This window comes from Peromyscus maniculatus, chromosome 4 (assembly GCF_049852395.1).
Source record: "Peromyscus maniculatus bairdii isolate BWxNUB_F1_BW_parent chromosome 4, HU_Pman_BW_mat_3.1, whole genome shotgun sequence".
Lineage (NCBI taxonomy): Eukaryota > Metazoa > Chordata > Mammalia > Rodentia > Cricetidae > Peromyscus > Peromyscus maniculatus.
In genome coordinates this window covers 97184258-97200137 of record NC_134855.1, presented here as the reverse complement: position 1 = coordinate 97200137, position 15880 = coordinate 97184258, and the positions used below count along the sequence as shown (strand labels likewise).

The window sequence follows — 15880 nt, the reverse complement described above, 5'->3', positions numbered from 1 at the left end:
ACTCAGCCATCTTACCTCTCTTCAGTGATGTTTTTATAAAGTCTTCTCACTTGCTACATTCCTGTCTTCAGTATGGATGGCCCCCTGACGAAGAGAAGTTCTCAAGAGATTCAGGGAGTGATAAAAATGTATCTAGTTTTTTATGTCAATATCATATTAAGGGCTGGGGTGACTGTTCAGTTTTTAGGACCTGAATTTTACACTTAGAACTCACAACTTTCAGAAGCCAAATATAGTAGCATGTGCTTGTAATCCCAGAACTGGAGAAGCAGAAACAGGCAGGTCCTGGGACTCATTGGCTAACTAGACTACCCTAGTGGCCAGTAAGAGACCCTGTCTTAAAAAAAAAAATCCAGGCAGTGGTGGTGCACACCTTAACCCTAGCACTTGGGAGGCAGAGGCAGGTGGATCTCTGTGAATTTGAGGCCAGCCTGGGCTACAGAGTGAGTTCCTGGACAGCCAGAACACAGAAAAACCTTGTCTCAAAAAACAAACAAACAAAACAAAAAAGAATCTGGGCCAGCAAGATTGCTTGCTACCAAGATTGCCAAACTGAGTTTGATCCACAGCTCCACATGGTGGAAGAAGAAAACCAACCCCGACAAGTCACTCCAACCACGTGTCCTGTGTCATATGTGTCCGCCTACCCATTCCACACAAGAATAACTGAAAACAAATTTAAATTAGTTGCTGATGCCTGAGGTTGTCCTCTGGCCTTCATGCACGCACACACACAAACACACACAATATTTGGTGTTCAGGGAAGGAGTTCCCAAGGCCTACCCCTGTTTATTGGCAGTTGATAACTTCTGGGAGGGAGAGTGATTTTTCTTTAAGAGTGGGGCCACTGGAAGGTTGTCCCTTCCCCAGTGGGTGACTCCATGCTCTAGTGTAGATGGGCAGTGCTAATTTGATTCAATGGATTAAAAAATTTAAAAAAGAGGACTTGAAGTTGTGAAGGAGATGTGATGGGTTTTGGGGGGAGTTGGAAGTAAGGAGTAAGGGGTAAATATGATCAATATATATTGCATACATGTATGAATTTTGAAAGAATAAAGGGTAAATATCATAAGTGATAGAAATGAATACATATATTTATCATGCTTACTGTATCTCAAAAGAAAAAGAAAAAACCCATCAAGCTTTCCTGGTTGACATAGCAAGTTTACCTGTTTACTCTTTTCTTTCCTTCTGAAAATCCTAGTAATTGTACTTCCATCTTATTTATTGCAGTATCAGTATCAAAGGTATCAATATCAAATCAGAGATACCCAGAATTTCACCCATATTAAGCAAGCACCCAACCACAGAGCCACCTCCCTAAGTCCCGTTCTATCATTTGAATGACCGCTGCCAGCTTAACAGTGAGGATGCGCCTCGTTTTCATCTGTGTCCTGTGCTTTTGGTCCTCGGATCCCTCCTGTGGTCTTTCCTCATTCCGTGGTATTATCTGTTGTAGGTGGCCACAAACAGCCGAGTTTACTTGTTTGATATTTTTCTTCTGGGAACTCGTGCTTTCAACAATGGACTTCAGATGATTTTAGAAGACAAGAGAATCTTGAAGGTGGGCATTAGAAGCTGATTCCTGTAGTGATGAGGTTAGGGTAGGTCCTAATGACTCTCCATCTTCTGACTCCGTAGGTTATCCATGATTGTCGATGGCTTTCGGATTGCCTGTCTCATCAGTATGGAATCATGCTGAACAATGTCTTTGACACACAGGTATGAAGGGGAATGCTGAAGAAAAGCCAGCACACATGGATCCTAGTAGAAGATTCCCTGTCTAAAAAATGATTGTGCCATGTGTGGTGGCACATGTCTTTACTCCCAGTATTTGAGAAGCAGAGGCAGGTGGCTCTCTGTGAGTTGAAGGCCAGCTTGGTCTACATAGAGAGCTTCACATCATCCAGTGCTACACAGGGAGACCCTTAAAAAATAAAAGATTGAGCCTGTTTTTCCTGGTGGCCATTCCTGCCCACTTCTCGCATGAATTATGTCTATAACTTGTGAGAACTATAAAAATTGTATAGAAAGTGACTTAGAATCATATAAGAGGAAGTCTTCTCTTTTTACTCTAGAATTGTAAAGGTAAGAAGGAAGCTGGGTATGCCATGACATTCAGAAACTTCAGAAATTTGAAGGTCATTCAGAAGTCTGATGTGGAGACTTAATATGAAGTGAAAAAGCACATCTCACCTTTATCATGTGTTTACCTCAAGGGTGTAGGTTGTTGAGACTATTACAGCCCTTTTAAAAAAAACCCTATTTATGGGGCTATCAGGATGGCTTAGTAGTTAAGAGCACTTGTTGCTATTGCAGAGGACCCTAGTTTTGTTCCCAATACCCACATATCTATCAGTAACTCTGGTTCCAGGGGAACTGATGCCCTCTTCTGACCTCCACAGACACCGAGTATACATATGGTACACACACATGAAAGCAGGTGAACACACATATAAAACAAAGTAAATAAATAATTTTTTCTTAAAAATGAAAAAAAAACCTACCTGGCTCAAAATAATAACTTGATAAGATTTGAATGGGTTCTTGCAAGGGACCGGAAGGAAATGAGAAATGCCTTGCCTAGCCCATTCTTAAAACTCATTTGGTTTCTGATTGGACCCTGAAAGCAGTAAAACCTCTGGTCCCAGTGTGGTTTCTCTCTTTCCCTCTTGTTCTTGTGTCTTTCCTTCCCTCCTTTCCCTTGGTTTTTCTTTTTTTCCCTTTGGTGCTGGGGATTGGTTATTATTTTTGAGGATCAATTCCTAAGTTCAATTTCTTGTTTGAATATGTGGCTCATTTTACTCTGTATGTATCTACTCATGAAGTGTGTACCATTTCTTAGGTTTGCAGTTCCTTTGGGCCTTCTTTTAGAATCCTTCAGTGTATAGTATTGACACTGCCCATGCGCCATGCTTACTCCCAAAGTCTCAGAGGAGTCTCCCTTGTTCCCCTGAAGCTGTCCGCATAAATATTGTTTTCCTTGCTATCGAATGAACTCAAGGCCTTGCATAGAAGGCAAGCATTGTTGCTATAATGGATCACAAATTTGGCCTGGCTCCTTTAGTTATAGTTCTGAAGTTATAGTCCTTAGTTATAGTCCTCTTACAGTTCTGAAGATGAGAAGGCTCACATCACTTTTCCTGGGTAAGAGTCAGGGCGACAGCAAGATTGTTCTAGAGGTTATTGGGAGTGACTGCTCCCTTGCTTAGGAACAAAACCTTTGGACAGGGTTTCTCTGTGTAGGTCTGTTTATACTTGCTGTGTAGCCTAGTCTGCTCTCAGACTTGCAGCTATCCACCGTCTTCTGCATCCCCAGTGCTGGCATCATGGGCAGTGCTGGCATCATGGGCAGTGCTGGCATGGGCAGTGCTGGCATGGGCAGTACTGGCATCATGGGCAGTGCTGGCATCATGGGCAGTGCTGGCATGGGCAGTACTGGCATCATGGGCAGTGCTGGCATGGGCAGTGATGGCATGGGCAGTACTGGCATCATGGGCAGTGCTGGCATGGGCAGTGCTGACATCATGGGCAGTGCTGGCATGGGCAGTGCTGGCATCATGGGCAGTACTGGCATCATGGGCAGTGCTGGCATCATGGGCAGTGCTGGCATAGGCAGTGCTGGCATCGTGGGCAGTGCTGGCATCATGGGCAGTGCTGGCATCATGGGCTTGCTCTACCAAACCCAGCATATTTAGCGGGGCTTTGATTGTTTTTGAGACGAGACTCATGTAGCCCTGACCTCAAACTCTGTAGCCAAGGACGACCCTAACTACTGAGTTTTCCCCTCGGGGCTCCACTGCCTTTCTCAGTAGCTTGAGGCCACGCACATTCATTGTTTTGTGACTCCTTTCTCCCTCTTCAGAGTATGTCATTCTGTTGATAGGAAGCAAGAAGATTTGGGATTTCAAGGCCAGTCTCAGCTACCTAGTGTTCAAGGCCAGCCTGGACCACATAAGGCCCTGTCTCAAAAACTTAAAAAAAAAAAAAAAAAAAAGGGTGTGTGTGTATGTGTGCAATGCTGGATAAATGGTTCATCAGTTAAAAATGCTTGCTGTGTAATGGTGAGGGTCATATTAGGGTCCCAGCACCCACATAACAAGCTGAGTGTCCCCGTAAACACCTGTAATGCCAGCTCTGAGGGAGGCAGAGACAGCAAGCTCACTGCAGCTTGCTGACTCCCAGCCTAGCTGAGAAACCGCAAGCCCCAGGTTCAGAAAGAGACCCTGTCTCAGAAGACTAGGCAGAGTGATGGAAGACACTCCACTGCCCTCTTCTGGTCTTCGCTTGCACACACAGTTGCAAACATCTGTACACACATATGCATGCAGTAACATAGACATGTACAAATACATAAAGAGTATGAGAGGTGACTCGGGTTAAGAGCACATGCTTCTCTTCCAGAGGACATGAGTTTGATTCCTAGCAACCACATAGTGGCTTACAGTGCTCCATAATTCCAGTTCCAGAGGGTCTGGTGCCCTCTTCTGGCCTCCTCAGGCAACAGGCATACACTTAGTGCTCATACATACATACATGGCGTGGGGGGGGCGGGGAACGCTCATACACATGAAATAAAAAGATTCATCTTTTAAAAATTAAAAATAAGCCTCAGGCTATGAATGTTGATTGCCCTTAATCCCACTGCTTAGGAAACAGAGGCAGGTGGATCTCTGAGTTTGAGGCCAGACTGGTCTATAGAGTGAGTTCCAGGAGAGTCAGGGTTACTAAGTAAGATCCTATCTCTGAAAAAATAATTCTTAGAAAACAAAGGTAAAAGGATAAAGTAGGAGCCGGGCATAGTGGTGCACACCTTTAATGCCAGCACTTGAGAGGCAGAGGGAGGCAGATCTCTGTGAGTTGGAGGCCAGCCTGGTCTACAGAGTGAGTTCCAGGATAGCTGGATCTACACAGAAAACCCTGTCACAAAAAACCAAAAACAAAACAAAACAAAAAACCCAAAACATTGTATAGTTTTGACAAGGAAGCCAAAACTATACAATGGAAAAAAGAAAGTGTCTTCAACAAATGGTGCTGGCATAACTGGATGTCAACATGTAAAAGATTACAAATAGATCCCTATCTGTCACCATGGACAGAACTCAAGTCTAAGTGGATCAAAGACCTCAACATAAATCCAGTTACACTGAACTCGATAGAAGAGAAAGTAGGAAGTACTCTTGAACGCATTGACACCAGAGACCACTTCCTAAATATAACACCAGTAGCACAGACACAGAGAACAACAATTAATAAATGGGACCTCCTGAAACTGAGAAGCTTTTGTAGGGCAAAAGACATGGTCAAAAGACAGCCTACAGAATGGGAAAAGACTTTCACCAACCCCACATCTGACAGAGGGCTGATCTCCAGAATATATAAAGAACTCAAGAAACTAGACATCAAAATACTGAACAATCCAATTAAAAAATGGGCTAAAGAGCTAAACAGAATTCACAAAAGAAGAATCTCAAATGGCTGAAAGACATTTAAGGAAATGCTCAACATCCTTAGTTATCAGAGAAATGCAAATCAAAACAACTCTGAGATACCACCATATACCTGTCAGAATGGCTATGATCAAAAACACTAATGATAGTCTATGTTGGAGAGGATGCAGAGCAAAGGGAACACTCCTCCACTGTTGGTGGGAATGCAAACTTGTACAACCACTGTGGAAATCAGTATGGCGGGTTTTCAGAAAATTGGGGATCAATCTACCTCAAGACCCAGCCATACCACTCTTGGCCATATACCCAAGGAATGCTCAATCATACCACAGAGATACATGCTCAACTATGTTCATAGCAGCATTATTTGTAATAGCCAGAACCTGGAAACAACCTAGATGCCCGTCAACTGAAGAATGGATAAAGAAAATGTGGTACATATACACAATGGAGTATTACTCAGCAGAGAAAAACAATGACAGCATGAAATTTGCAGGCAAATGGATGGAACTAGAAAATATCATCCTGAGTGAGGTAACGCAGACTCAGAAGGACAAACATGGTATGTACTCACTCATAAGTGGATTCTAGATATAAAGCAAAGAACAATCAGACTGCAACCCACAGAACCAGGGAGGCTACATAGCAGGGGGGACCCTAGGATGACTGTGGCTTATAATAAGTTTTGGTTTTACTCAATTACTGGGCAAGCCTCAATCAAACATTTCACTATTAGCATAAGAATTTGTAGAGGCCAGCCTGGGCTACCAAGTGAGTTCCAGGAAAAAGGCGCAAAGCTACACAGAGAAACCCTGTCTCGAAAAACCAAAAAAAAAAAAAGAATAAAAAAGAATTTGTACTGTATCAAGCTGATAAAAAATAAAAATAAAAAAAAGAAGGAAGGAGAAAATAAAGAAAAAGTAGGGCTGACAAGCTGTCTTACCAGATGAAGGCATTTGCTGCCAGTCCTGAGCACAGTTCCTACAACTCATATGATAAAAGGAGAGAAGCAGCTCCCGCAAGTTGTCTTGTGGCCTTCACAAGTGTGAGACAGCATGCATGTGCCCCACCCAGATGGAAAGTAAAAATACCCTGTCATCTGCTCCTGTCACCTTCCCCTCTGGTCCACTTTTGTTCACTCTCCATCTGTGACTTTAAAAGAGCCCATGTGAGCCGGATATGACAACACACGCCCACAGTTCCGACACTGGGGGAACTGAAGTGAGGGGGCCACCCTGCCAAGCCAGCCTCAGTTACGTAGTTCTAAGCCAGCTTGGGCTACATTTTAAGACCCTGTCTCAGAGCAAAACATTTGATTTTATTTAGGACCTACTCAAATGATTTAGGATAATTCATCTTAAGAACCTTAATCAGATTCTAGGGATTAAGAAATAGATTTTTTTTTGTCTGTTTAAAGACAGGGTCTCATGTTACCCAGACTAGTCTCAAACTGAGGATGACCTTGAAGTCCCCAATTCTCTGCCTCTGCCTCCCAAACACTGGGATTACTGGCAAGCTCCACCATACCCAGCATAGGCATAGACAGTCATTATTCAACCTGTGGCATCCAGAAAAATTATTCTTGCAGTTTTTAAAATCTCTATATTTGTGATACGTGTGCATGCACGTGTGGGTGCAGGCACCAAGGGGCCGTGTGCACATGTGGAGGGCAGGAGACAACCTTGGGCATGGGTCCTTCTTTCTCTTTTGCAACGGTCTCTTGCTGTTCACTGCTGCACACACCAGGCTAGATGGCCTGTGAGCTTTGGGGAAGCCTCCTGTCGCTGCCTCCTCTCTTGCCCTAGGAGCGAGCACTGGGATTCAGATAGGAATCCGATCTGCCAAGTCTTGCTTTATGTGGATTCTAGGGATCTGATTCAGATTCTCACACATCCATGGCACATGTTTTGCTCACTGAGCTGTTTCCCCAACCCAATATAGCAATTCTTAATTTTTTTCGTGTTCCTTACCAAAATGTTGCCAGAGTGGCTGTTAAGTAAGAAACACAGTTCTTGAGCAGCTAACTCCGCTGCCTTTGTCCTGCCTACTGCATCCTTGCTGAATGTCACAGGAACGTGTTTCTTCTGTTCTGAAGAAAAAAAACCCTTAAATTCTTTTTTCCCATTCTCCAAAGGCACCAAAGTGTAATAACAAAAAGAGAGAAGAAAATAGACAATGCAGAGCTGTGTTATCTCCTAGCTTGATTATTTTCAAAATAAGTTGACTGACCTGCTTTAAATTTACCTATGGCATCCGTGGCATGACCTCAGGGCAGATGGAATTTAAACATCTCTCTCTCTATGTTTCTGTCTCTTTCTCATCTCATGTAGTCCAGGCTGGCCTCCAATTCCCCATGTCCTAGATGATGATCCTCTTGCCTCTGCCTCCCAAGTACTGGAGTTACAGGCTTGTACCAGAAAGTCTAGTTTTTGCTGGGGTGGAGCCCAGGGCCTGGGGCATGCTAGGCAAGCATGGTACCTGCAGAGCTACATCCCAGCCCTTACAGGTAAGTCTCCCAGAGTATTTCTGACATGAGCTAGTTTTCTGTGTGTTGCTTAATTTTCATTTGTTGTTGTTGTGGGGTTAATTGTTTTCTGTTTCATATATTAGGTAGCAGATGTCCTTCAGTTTTCCATGGAAACGGGTGGTTTTCTTCCAAATTGTATCAGTACTTTGCAGGAGAGTTTAATCAGACACCTTAAAGTTGCCCCTAAATACCTCTCCTTTTTAGAAGAGAGACGCAAACGTGTTCAGGTAAGTGTTAAAAGGTGTGTCATTTGACTCCAGGCGTGCTCTGCACAGGACTGTGAGCCTCTGTGATGGGGAAGTGACAGCCGCCATGCAAGCCTGGGCATTGCCAGAGCCTTAGCTGTGCCAGGGAGGAGCAGTTCGTGGTTTCAAGTGGATGGAAACCAGAGTCCAGATTTTTTTATTATGAATTAAAAAGTACTCTTGAGTACTGGAGAGATGGCTCAGAGGTTAAGAGCATTGGCAGCTCTTCCAGAGGTCCTGAGTTCAATTCCCAGCAACCACATGGTGGCTCACAACTATCTATAATGAGATCTGGTGCCCTCTGCTGGCCTGCAGGAACACATGCAGGAAGAACACTGTATATAATAAATAAATAAATTTAAAAAGAAAAGAAAGGCCGGGTGGTAGTGGCGCACACCTTTAGTCCCAGCACTCAGGAGGCAGAGCCAGGTGGATCTCTGTGAGTTCAAGGCTAGCCTGGTCTACAGAGCGAGATCCAGGACAGGCACCAAAACTACGCAGAGAAACCCTGTCTCAAAAAAAAAAAAAAAAAAAAAAAAAAAAAAGAAAAAGAAAAAGAAAGAAAGAAAAAGAAAAAGTACTCTGAAATAAATTTTCAAGTTGGGATTGGGAAGGTTTTATAGAAATTTGAATTAAGACATTGGAACCAAAATCATCTTAGTTGCTTTTCCCAAAGCTATATAAATTTTCTTTAGTGCATGTCTTAGTTAGGGTACTATTGCTGTGAAGAGACAACATGGCCACATGACCACAGCAGCTCTTATAAAGGAAAACGTGTAATGGGGTGGCTTACATTTTCAGAGGTTTAGTCCCTTATCATCATGGCGGGACATGGCGGCATGCAGGCAGACATGGTGCTGCAGAAGTGACAACATTTTGCAGGCAACAGAAGTGAACTGAGACCCTGGGAGTGGCTTGAGCATATATAAGACCTCAAAGCCAGCCTCCACAGTGACACACTTCCTCCAACAAGATCACATCTACTCCAACATGGCCATACCTCCTATTGGTGCCACTCCCTTTGGGGGACCATTTTCTTTCAAACCACGTTCCACTTCCTGGCCCCCAAAGGCTTGTAGCTATATCATAATGCAAAAATGCATTTAGTCCAACTTCAAAAGTCCCCATAGTCTAAAAAGTCTTAAGTTCAAAGTCTCTTCTGAGATTCATGCAATCTCTTAACTATAATCCTCTATAAAATCAAAATAAAAAAGCAGATCACAGACTTTCAACATAAAATGGCATGGGATATACACTGCCATTCCAAAATGCAGAGAAGGGAGCATAGTGAGGAAATACTGGACCAGAGCAAGACCAAAAACCAGCTGGGCAAACTCCAAACTCTGCATCTCCATGTCTGATGCCAAAATCTCCTTCAGATCTCCAACTCCAGCTTTGTGAGCTGCAACACACTTCTTCCTCTTGGGCTGGTTCCACTCCCTGTTAGCAGTTCTGGTATCTCCAACATCTTGGGGTCTCCAAGGCAATCCAGGCTTCACCTTCACAGCTTTGTGCAATGGCTCCTCTAGGCCTCCATTCAGGGACACCCCAATGCATGCCTGGCCTCAGCAGCATTCCTTAGTCGCAGAGGGAGATTCCATAATGCCTTTCTTCTATCCTTGAAGCTAGAACCACATGGCCAAAGCTGCCAAGTTGTGCTGCTTACTGGGGCTGGAGCATGGCCCTTTTGTTCAATTACATCTTCACCAGCTTTCTGTTTTCCAATAGTTTCCTTCGCTGCCTAAGCGTGGCTGTTCTGGAACTTGCTTTATAGACCACCTCAAACTCAGAGATCTGCCAGCCTCTGCCTTTCAAGTGCTGGGATTAAAGGTGTGCACCATCACACCTGGCTCCAATTTTTTCTTTAATTTCTTTTCACAAATTGGAAATTTAGCTGAGGTCACCACTCCCTTTATTCCATTTCTTAATCCGGTTATTTACTTGAACACAGGATTTAGTTCCATTCCACTTTCTTTTTTTTTTTTTATTTTTTTTTTAAATATTTATTTATTTAGTATACAGCATGTATGACTGCAGATCAGTAGAGGGCACCAGATCTCATTACAGATGGTTGTGAGCCACCATGTGGTTGCTGGGAATTGAACTCAGGTCCTCTGGAAGAGCAGTCAGTGCTCTTAACCTCTGAGCCATCTCTCCAGCCCTCCATTCCACTTTCTGATGCTCCTTTTCTCCTCAAATATTTTTCCTTGCTAAGCTTGCTCCTTTTCATTATAAATCTTCACTGGCCTTAACACTAGTAACCACAAAATAGAGTCTATACTAGGCTGTTTTGAGATTACCTCTGCCAAGGGAATTAATCTAAAACTCTTCACTTTAACCTCAGGCAAACTTGTCGGACAAAGGCAAAAAAGCAGCCACATTCTTTATCAAAATATCCTGAGAATAGTTTCTAGGCAATTCTTCTCCTCTAAAACCTTTTGAGCCAGTCAGGCAACAGGAAGTGAACTGAGACACTGGGCATGGCTTGAGCATATGAGACCCTCAAAGCCAGCCTCCACAGTGACACATTTCCTCAAACAAGACCACAAGGCCATAGTGGCTAGTAGTGCTGCTCACGTTGGGGGTCATTTTCTTTCAAACCACCACAGTGTATAATATCCTTACATGCAAACCTGGGTTGTGAGTGTATTACCTACAAAGTTGGTCATTGCTAAAATCTAGCATTTTTCCCTTCAGTGGTGCCAGGGATTGACTCAGGACTTTGTATATGATAGGCAAGTGCTCTGTCATTGAGCTATACTATACTCCAAGCCCTCTCTCCAACTTTGTGGGCTTGTGTGATACTGGCAATGAAACCTAGGGTCCTAGACATAGTAGGCAAGCTGTATGGCAGGCCTGCATCCTCAAACTTTGAGCAAGAAATCCTGATGTACCAGCCTCCCTCCCAACCCTACTTTTTTCTGACTCACTTTAGGGTACCCAGGGGTCCCAGTGTTTATCCATGTCTGGTGTGGGATATCTAAGGGAAAAAAAAATCTAGGTACACTATGTTCTTATGTCTGTCTGTCTGTCTGTTTTTTTGTTTGTTTGTTTTTCAAGGCAGGGTCTCACTGTGTAGCCCTGGCTGCACTGTGTACCACCTGGCTAAATTTTACTTACTATTAATTAAAACTGACTGGCCAGTGGTGGTGCATACCTTCAATCCCAGCCAGAGCTATTACACAAAGAAACCTTGTCTTGGGGAAAAATGGTTTTACTCTCCCTAGGAAAATCCAGAAGTATGGTTGACAAGACCTCTTCCACCCCCTTTATTGAAAATCTTGGCCCTGGAAACAACCTACTTGCTTCCACTCCGCTTGGTACTCTTGGATGAGATGATGTCGGACTTAACCACACTGGTGGATGGGTACCTAAACACCTATCGAGAAGGTTCTGCAGACCGGCTTGCAGGCACAGAGGTAAGTGCAGCTTTCTGTGGGTGTGGTGTGTTCTCTGTCTCTTCCTCTGCCCACTGTCGGTTTGGGGACTCCCTTGTGGGTTCGTGTGTTTGCAGTGTTGGGGATCAAACAGAAGACCTCATACGTTCCCAGCAAACCCCCGACTAATGAACTACATGCACAGCCCTTTCTAAATTTTTTGTTTTAAGAAAAGGTCTGACCAAGTTGTCTAAGATGGCCTTGATCTCTGTCCTGCCTCCTTCTGGAGCAGCTGGGATTACAGTCTTGGGATTTGTCACAAATTACAGATTTGACTGTGACACCTACTCTTCCCAAATACAGCAACTTTCATGGAATAGCCTTGTGCTCAATCTTCTTTTTCTCCAACAAGGACTGTTGTGTCCCCGGTTTTCCTCAAACTTGCTATGTAACCGAGGATGACCTTGAGTTCCTGATCTTTCTGCCTTCACCTGGGCAGTGCTGGGCTGCAGGCCTGTGCCACCATGCCCTGTTTTTGTAATGCTACATATCACACTCAGGGCTTCACTCATGCTAGACAAGTATCCTGCCAACTGAGCTACAACCTAGATCCCCTTTTTTGCCTTTAAAAATATATGTGTGTGTGTGTGTGTGTGTGTGTGTGTGTGTGTGTGTGTGTGTGTGTGTGGGAGGGAGTATGGATGGAGGCCGGCAGGGACACCAGATCTCCAGAATCGAGTTACGGATAGTTGTGAGCCATCATGTGGGTACTGGGAACCAAACCTGGGTCCTCCAGAAGAGCAACAGTTTCTCTTAACCAGTGAGTCTTTTCTCTACCTCCCTGTTTTGTTTTTTCAACGAAGTGTTATATATCCAGGATTGACCTTGAACTTACTGTACATCTAAGGATGATCTTGAACTCCTGATTCTCCTGCCTCCACCTCTCAAGAGCTAGGATTACAAGCATGTGCCACCATGTTGAGATTGATACATTGTGTATGTGTGTGTCTGTGTCACGTGCATGCATGTCTGTGTGGTGTATCCACATTTGTACCCATATGTGGAGAGCTAGCCTGTGCTTGAGTTTATGGAGAACAGAGATCAACATGTATTTTCTTCTGCTGTTTTTTTTACTTTTTCCACCCCTGCCCCCTTTGGTTTTTCAAGACAGGGTTTCTCTGTGTAGCCCTGGCTGTCCTGGAACTCGCTCTGTAGACCAGGCTGGCCTCAAACTCACAGAGATCTGCCTGCTTCTGCCTCCAGAGTGCTGGGATTAAAGGCGTGGGCTACCACTGCCAGGTTCAGACAGATTTTTTTAAATTAAAAATAAGAGGATAGTAGAGCTGGGTGTGCAGCTCAGTTGGTAGAGGGCTTGCCTAGCACACGAAGTCCCGAGTTTGATCTCTACAACCACATAAACTGGACATAGTGGCTCACACCTGTAATCCCAGTACACAGGAGGATCGGAATTTCAAGGTCATCCGGAACTACATAGTGAATTCTGTGCCAGCCTGAGCTACATGAGACCCTGTCTTAAAACAAACAGCAGCAAATTCCCCCAGAATATGTGACACAGCATAGCAGTAGTGCATAATTGTAATTCTAGTCCTTAGGAGAATAAGGTCAGAGTATGGTGAGTTCCAGGCAACTGTGGGCTACATAGGAAGTGCAAGATTATTTTGAGCTACATGGGGAGACCCTGCCCCCCAGAAGGTACTGAAAAAATATGTAAAACTATGTTACCATATGGGTAGAATAATTTTAGAAAGTTATAAAAATTCATACTTGAGGGGGTTGACATGTAATCTAGGACTTGGGATGTTGGTCATTGATAGAATACTAGTCTACCTTATTATAAAGCCTGAGTGGGATCCCAGTTACCACACATATGAGAAGTCATCCAGTGCAGACACACATTTACTAAGTCAGGCAGCACACACACACACACACACACACACACACACACACACACACACACACACCTGAGATCATATGTACACTGACTGTACCTGGGTGTTAAAGCTTTTCAGAGGGTGCACCTTCTAAGCCAACTTAAGCCAGGCTGGGCAACATATTTCCTGTATTTACACACACACACACACACACACACACACACACACACACACACACACTTAAATATTTAATTTTCTTAAATACTTAAATTACTCAAAACAATACAATCAAAATTTTAAAGTAGTATTATATTGGAAACACTAGAGGGCACTGCAGGAACACACTTGGATAAACTCACTTGCCTGTTCTCCTCAGGGGTGATAGGGACCATGTTTGGTTCCGACTTTGCAAACCTGTGCTTGTTTGCTTTCCCAGCCTGAGTGTATGGAGCTGCCCGAGGAGCTTCTTCAACTCAAGGACTTCCAGAAGCAGCGCCGAGAGCGAGCTGTGAAGCAGTACAGAATGAATGCGCAGGGCCTGCTCATAAGGACGGTGCTGCATCCAAAGACACCAGCCGGGCGCACACCAGGGAAAGAGGGCCCAGTCAGGGGCTTTTTAGTTTGTAAAACTTCGGACGTAGACACAGCTCCACACTTTCTGTGTCACAGATCTTATAAGGATGAGAATTTTTTGGATAGAGAATCTAAAGAAACCACAGGAAATTCTCAAATTCTGCCTCCCATGAAGGAAGGTGAAGCCAGTGAGGATTCTGAGGACAAACCAATGTGTTGGGAGTCAAGGGGGCCAGAAGACCTGAGAACCCAGAAGGCTCTCTCAGTGACTCCCACGCATGCGTTTCCGTCACATTTTTCTTTGAAGGAGGAGATAGAACAGTTGCTGATGGTGGAAAATAAGGGAGTTTTGAGAAGCCCAAATCAAGACACCTCGGTGTCTCCTTCCCTTCCCCCGGAAAGCTGGGGGGCACCAAGTGACACCTTCCCTCTTCCTGAGAATGCTCTGATTTCTACACTTCCACCCTGCCCAGCGCTGGAGAAGACAGATTCATGGATAAGTCCATCTCCAAATCTGTTTTAGGATTTACGGTTGGCTGCTGAGTCCATGAAGGGGACTCATCTACCCTGCCAACAGGGTCCATGTGAGTTTCTCCTGGGGTAGGTAGGGTGGTTAGGTCTGAACCACAGGCTTCTGGGAAAATGATGGCCTTCAGTTAGTGCTTCTTCCCGGTGTCTGGATTAGGATGGAAGGAATAAGTGAAATAATGGACCAAGTCAAACTTCTGATATGCAGAAATATTCCCAGTAGCCTGAGTAATCATTTCTCATAATTTAGGTTCTGAGGATTTGAAGAAGTAAAAAATGCTTGTGCTCAGTATCTGGAAGGATCCAGTTTAGGAATATTGTGGGCAGCTCCTGTGGATGGCAGAGCTGGTACAGCCTGCGCAGGCCATGGGTTCAGTCTGCAGCATCACCAAAAACAAGTTGTATTTTTATGTTTGTTTGCGTTTGGGTTATTTTTGGCCTTCAGAGTGAAGTAAATCTAAAAACCCTTATTTATAGGTTAAAAAAGGTTTCTCATCCAACTTCACCAGTACTTTTCTCCTTAAAATATTACTTGAATTGTGAATTTTTGTCTGTTGTATTCTACAACAGAATAAGTAATGTCATTATAGGGTTCAGTCTCATCTTCTTTACATCTCATCAACCTTCAGGTTTTGTCCACTTTCCTAAGGAAGCAGAGGTGCTGGCTTCTTTGTTGCCCGCTTTGTGGAAATCTAAGTTTGAGTCCATTGTATTTGCCTAGATCTGTTACCTTTTCTCAGAGTGAAAGAAAGACAGCTGGAAAAAGGCGCTTTGTGTTGAGTGCTCAGAAATCACTCTTACTCTTTTGTGTAGAACAACCAATAAACCTGCTTTGGCACAAGATCATCTCTCTTTTTCCCTTTTTGTGTGAGATTGTGGAAATTTGAGAGTAATATCTGAATTCCTAGGTCTGGAGTCTTGTTTAGAAATCTGTATTCTAGCTAGACACGGTGGTGCACACCTCTGATTGCAGCCCTTGGGAAGTTAGGCAGGAGGTAGCAGTTTGAGGGCAGCCTAGGTTTCATGGGAAGACCATGCTTCACTAATTTTTAAAATCTGCCTACCCCTGTTACAGGACTGTTACTGCACCTTGAAGATGCAGAGATAGTCCAGGATCAGCAATGACAACCAGTTGTTTTTTTTTGTTTGTTTGTTTGTTTTTTTTTTTTTTTTTGGTTTTTTGAGACAGGGTTTCTCTGTGTAGCTTTGCGCCTTTTCCTGAAACTCACTTGGTAGTCCAGGCTGGCCTCGAACTCACAGAGATCCGCCTGGCTCTGCCTCCGGAGTG

The 15880-nt window shown here is 44.0% G+C and overlaps 1 protein-coding gene across 14 annotated transcripts in view; it reads left to right on the top strand.

Moving 5' to 3' along the window:
- Positions 1-15435, top strand: part of Exd1 (exonuclease 3'-5' domain containing 1) — a 49699-nt gene extending 34264 nt beyond the window's left edge. For 11 of the 14 annotated variants that reach the window (XM_042275973.2, XM_076570380.1, XM_042275975.2 and 8 more), the window contains 5 exons: positions 1460-1564; positions 1642-1722; positions 8061-8204; positions 11450-11641; positions 13928-15435. In XM_042275973.2, coding sequence (XP_042131907.2) covers positions 1460-1564; positions 1642-1722; positions 8061-8204; positions 11450-11641; positions 13928-14587 — 1182 coding nt within the window. In that variant the 3' untranslated portion in view covers positions 14588-15435. The remainder of the gene's footprint in view (positions 1-1459; positions 1565-1641; positions 1723-8060; positions 8205-11449; positions 11642-13927) is intronic. The other 3 variants (XM_076570377.1, XM_042275976.2, XM_076570374.1) reach the window with 1 other exon arrangement.
- Positions 15436-15880: the final 445 nt, after the last annotated feature.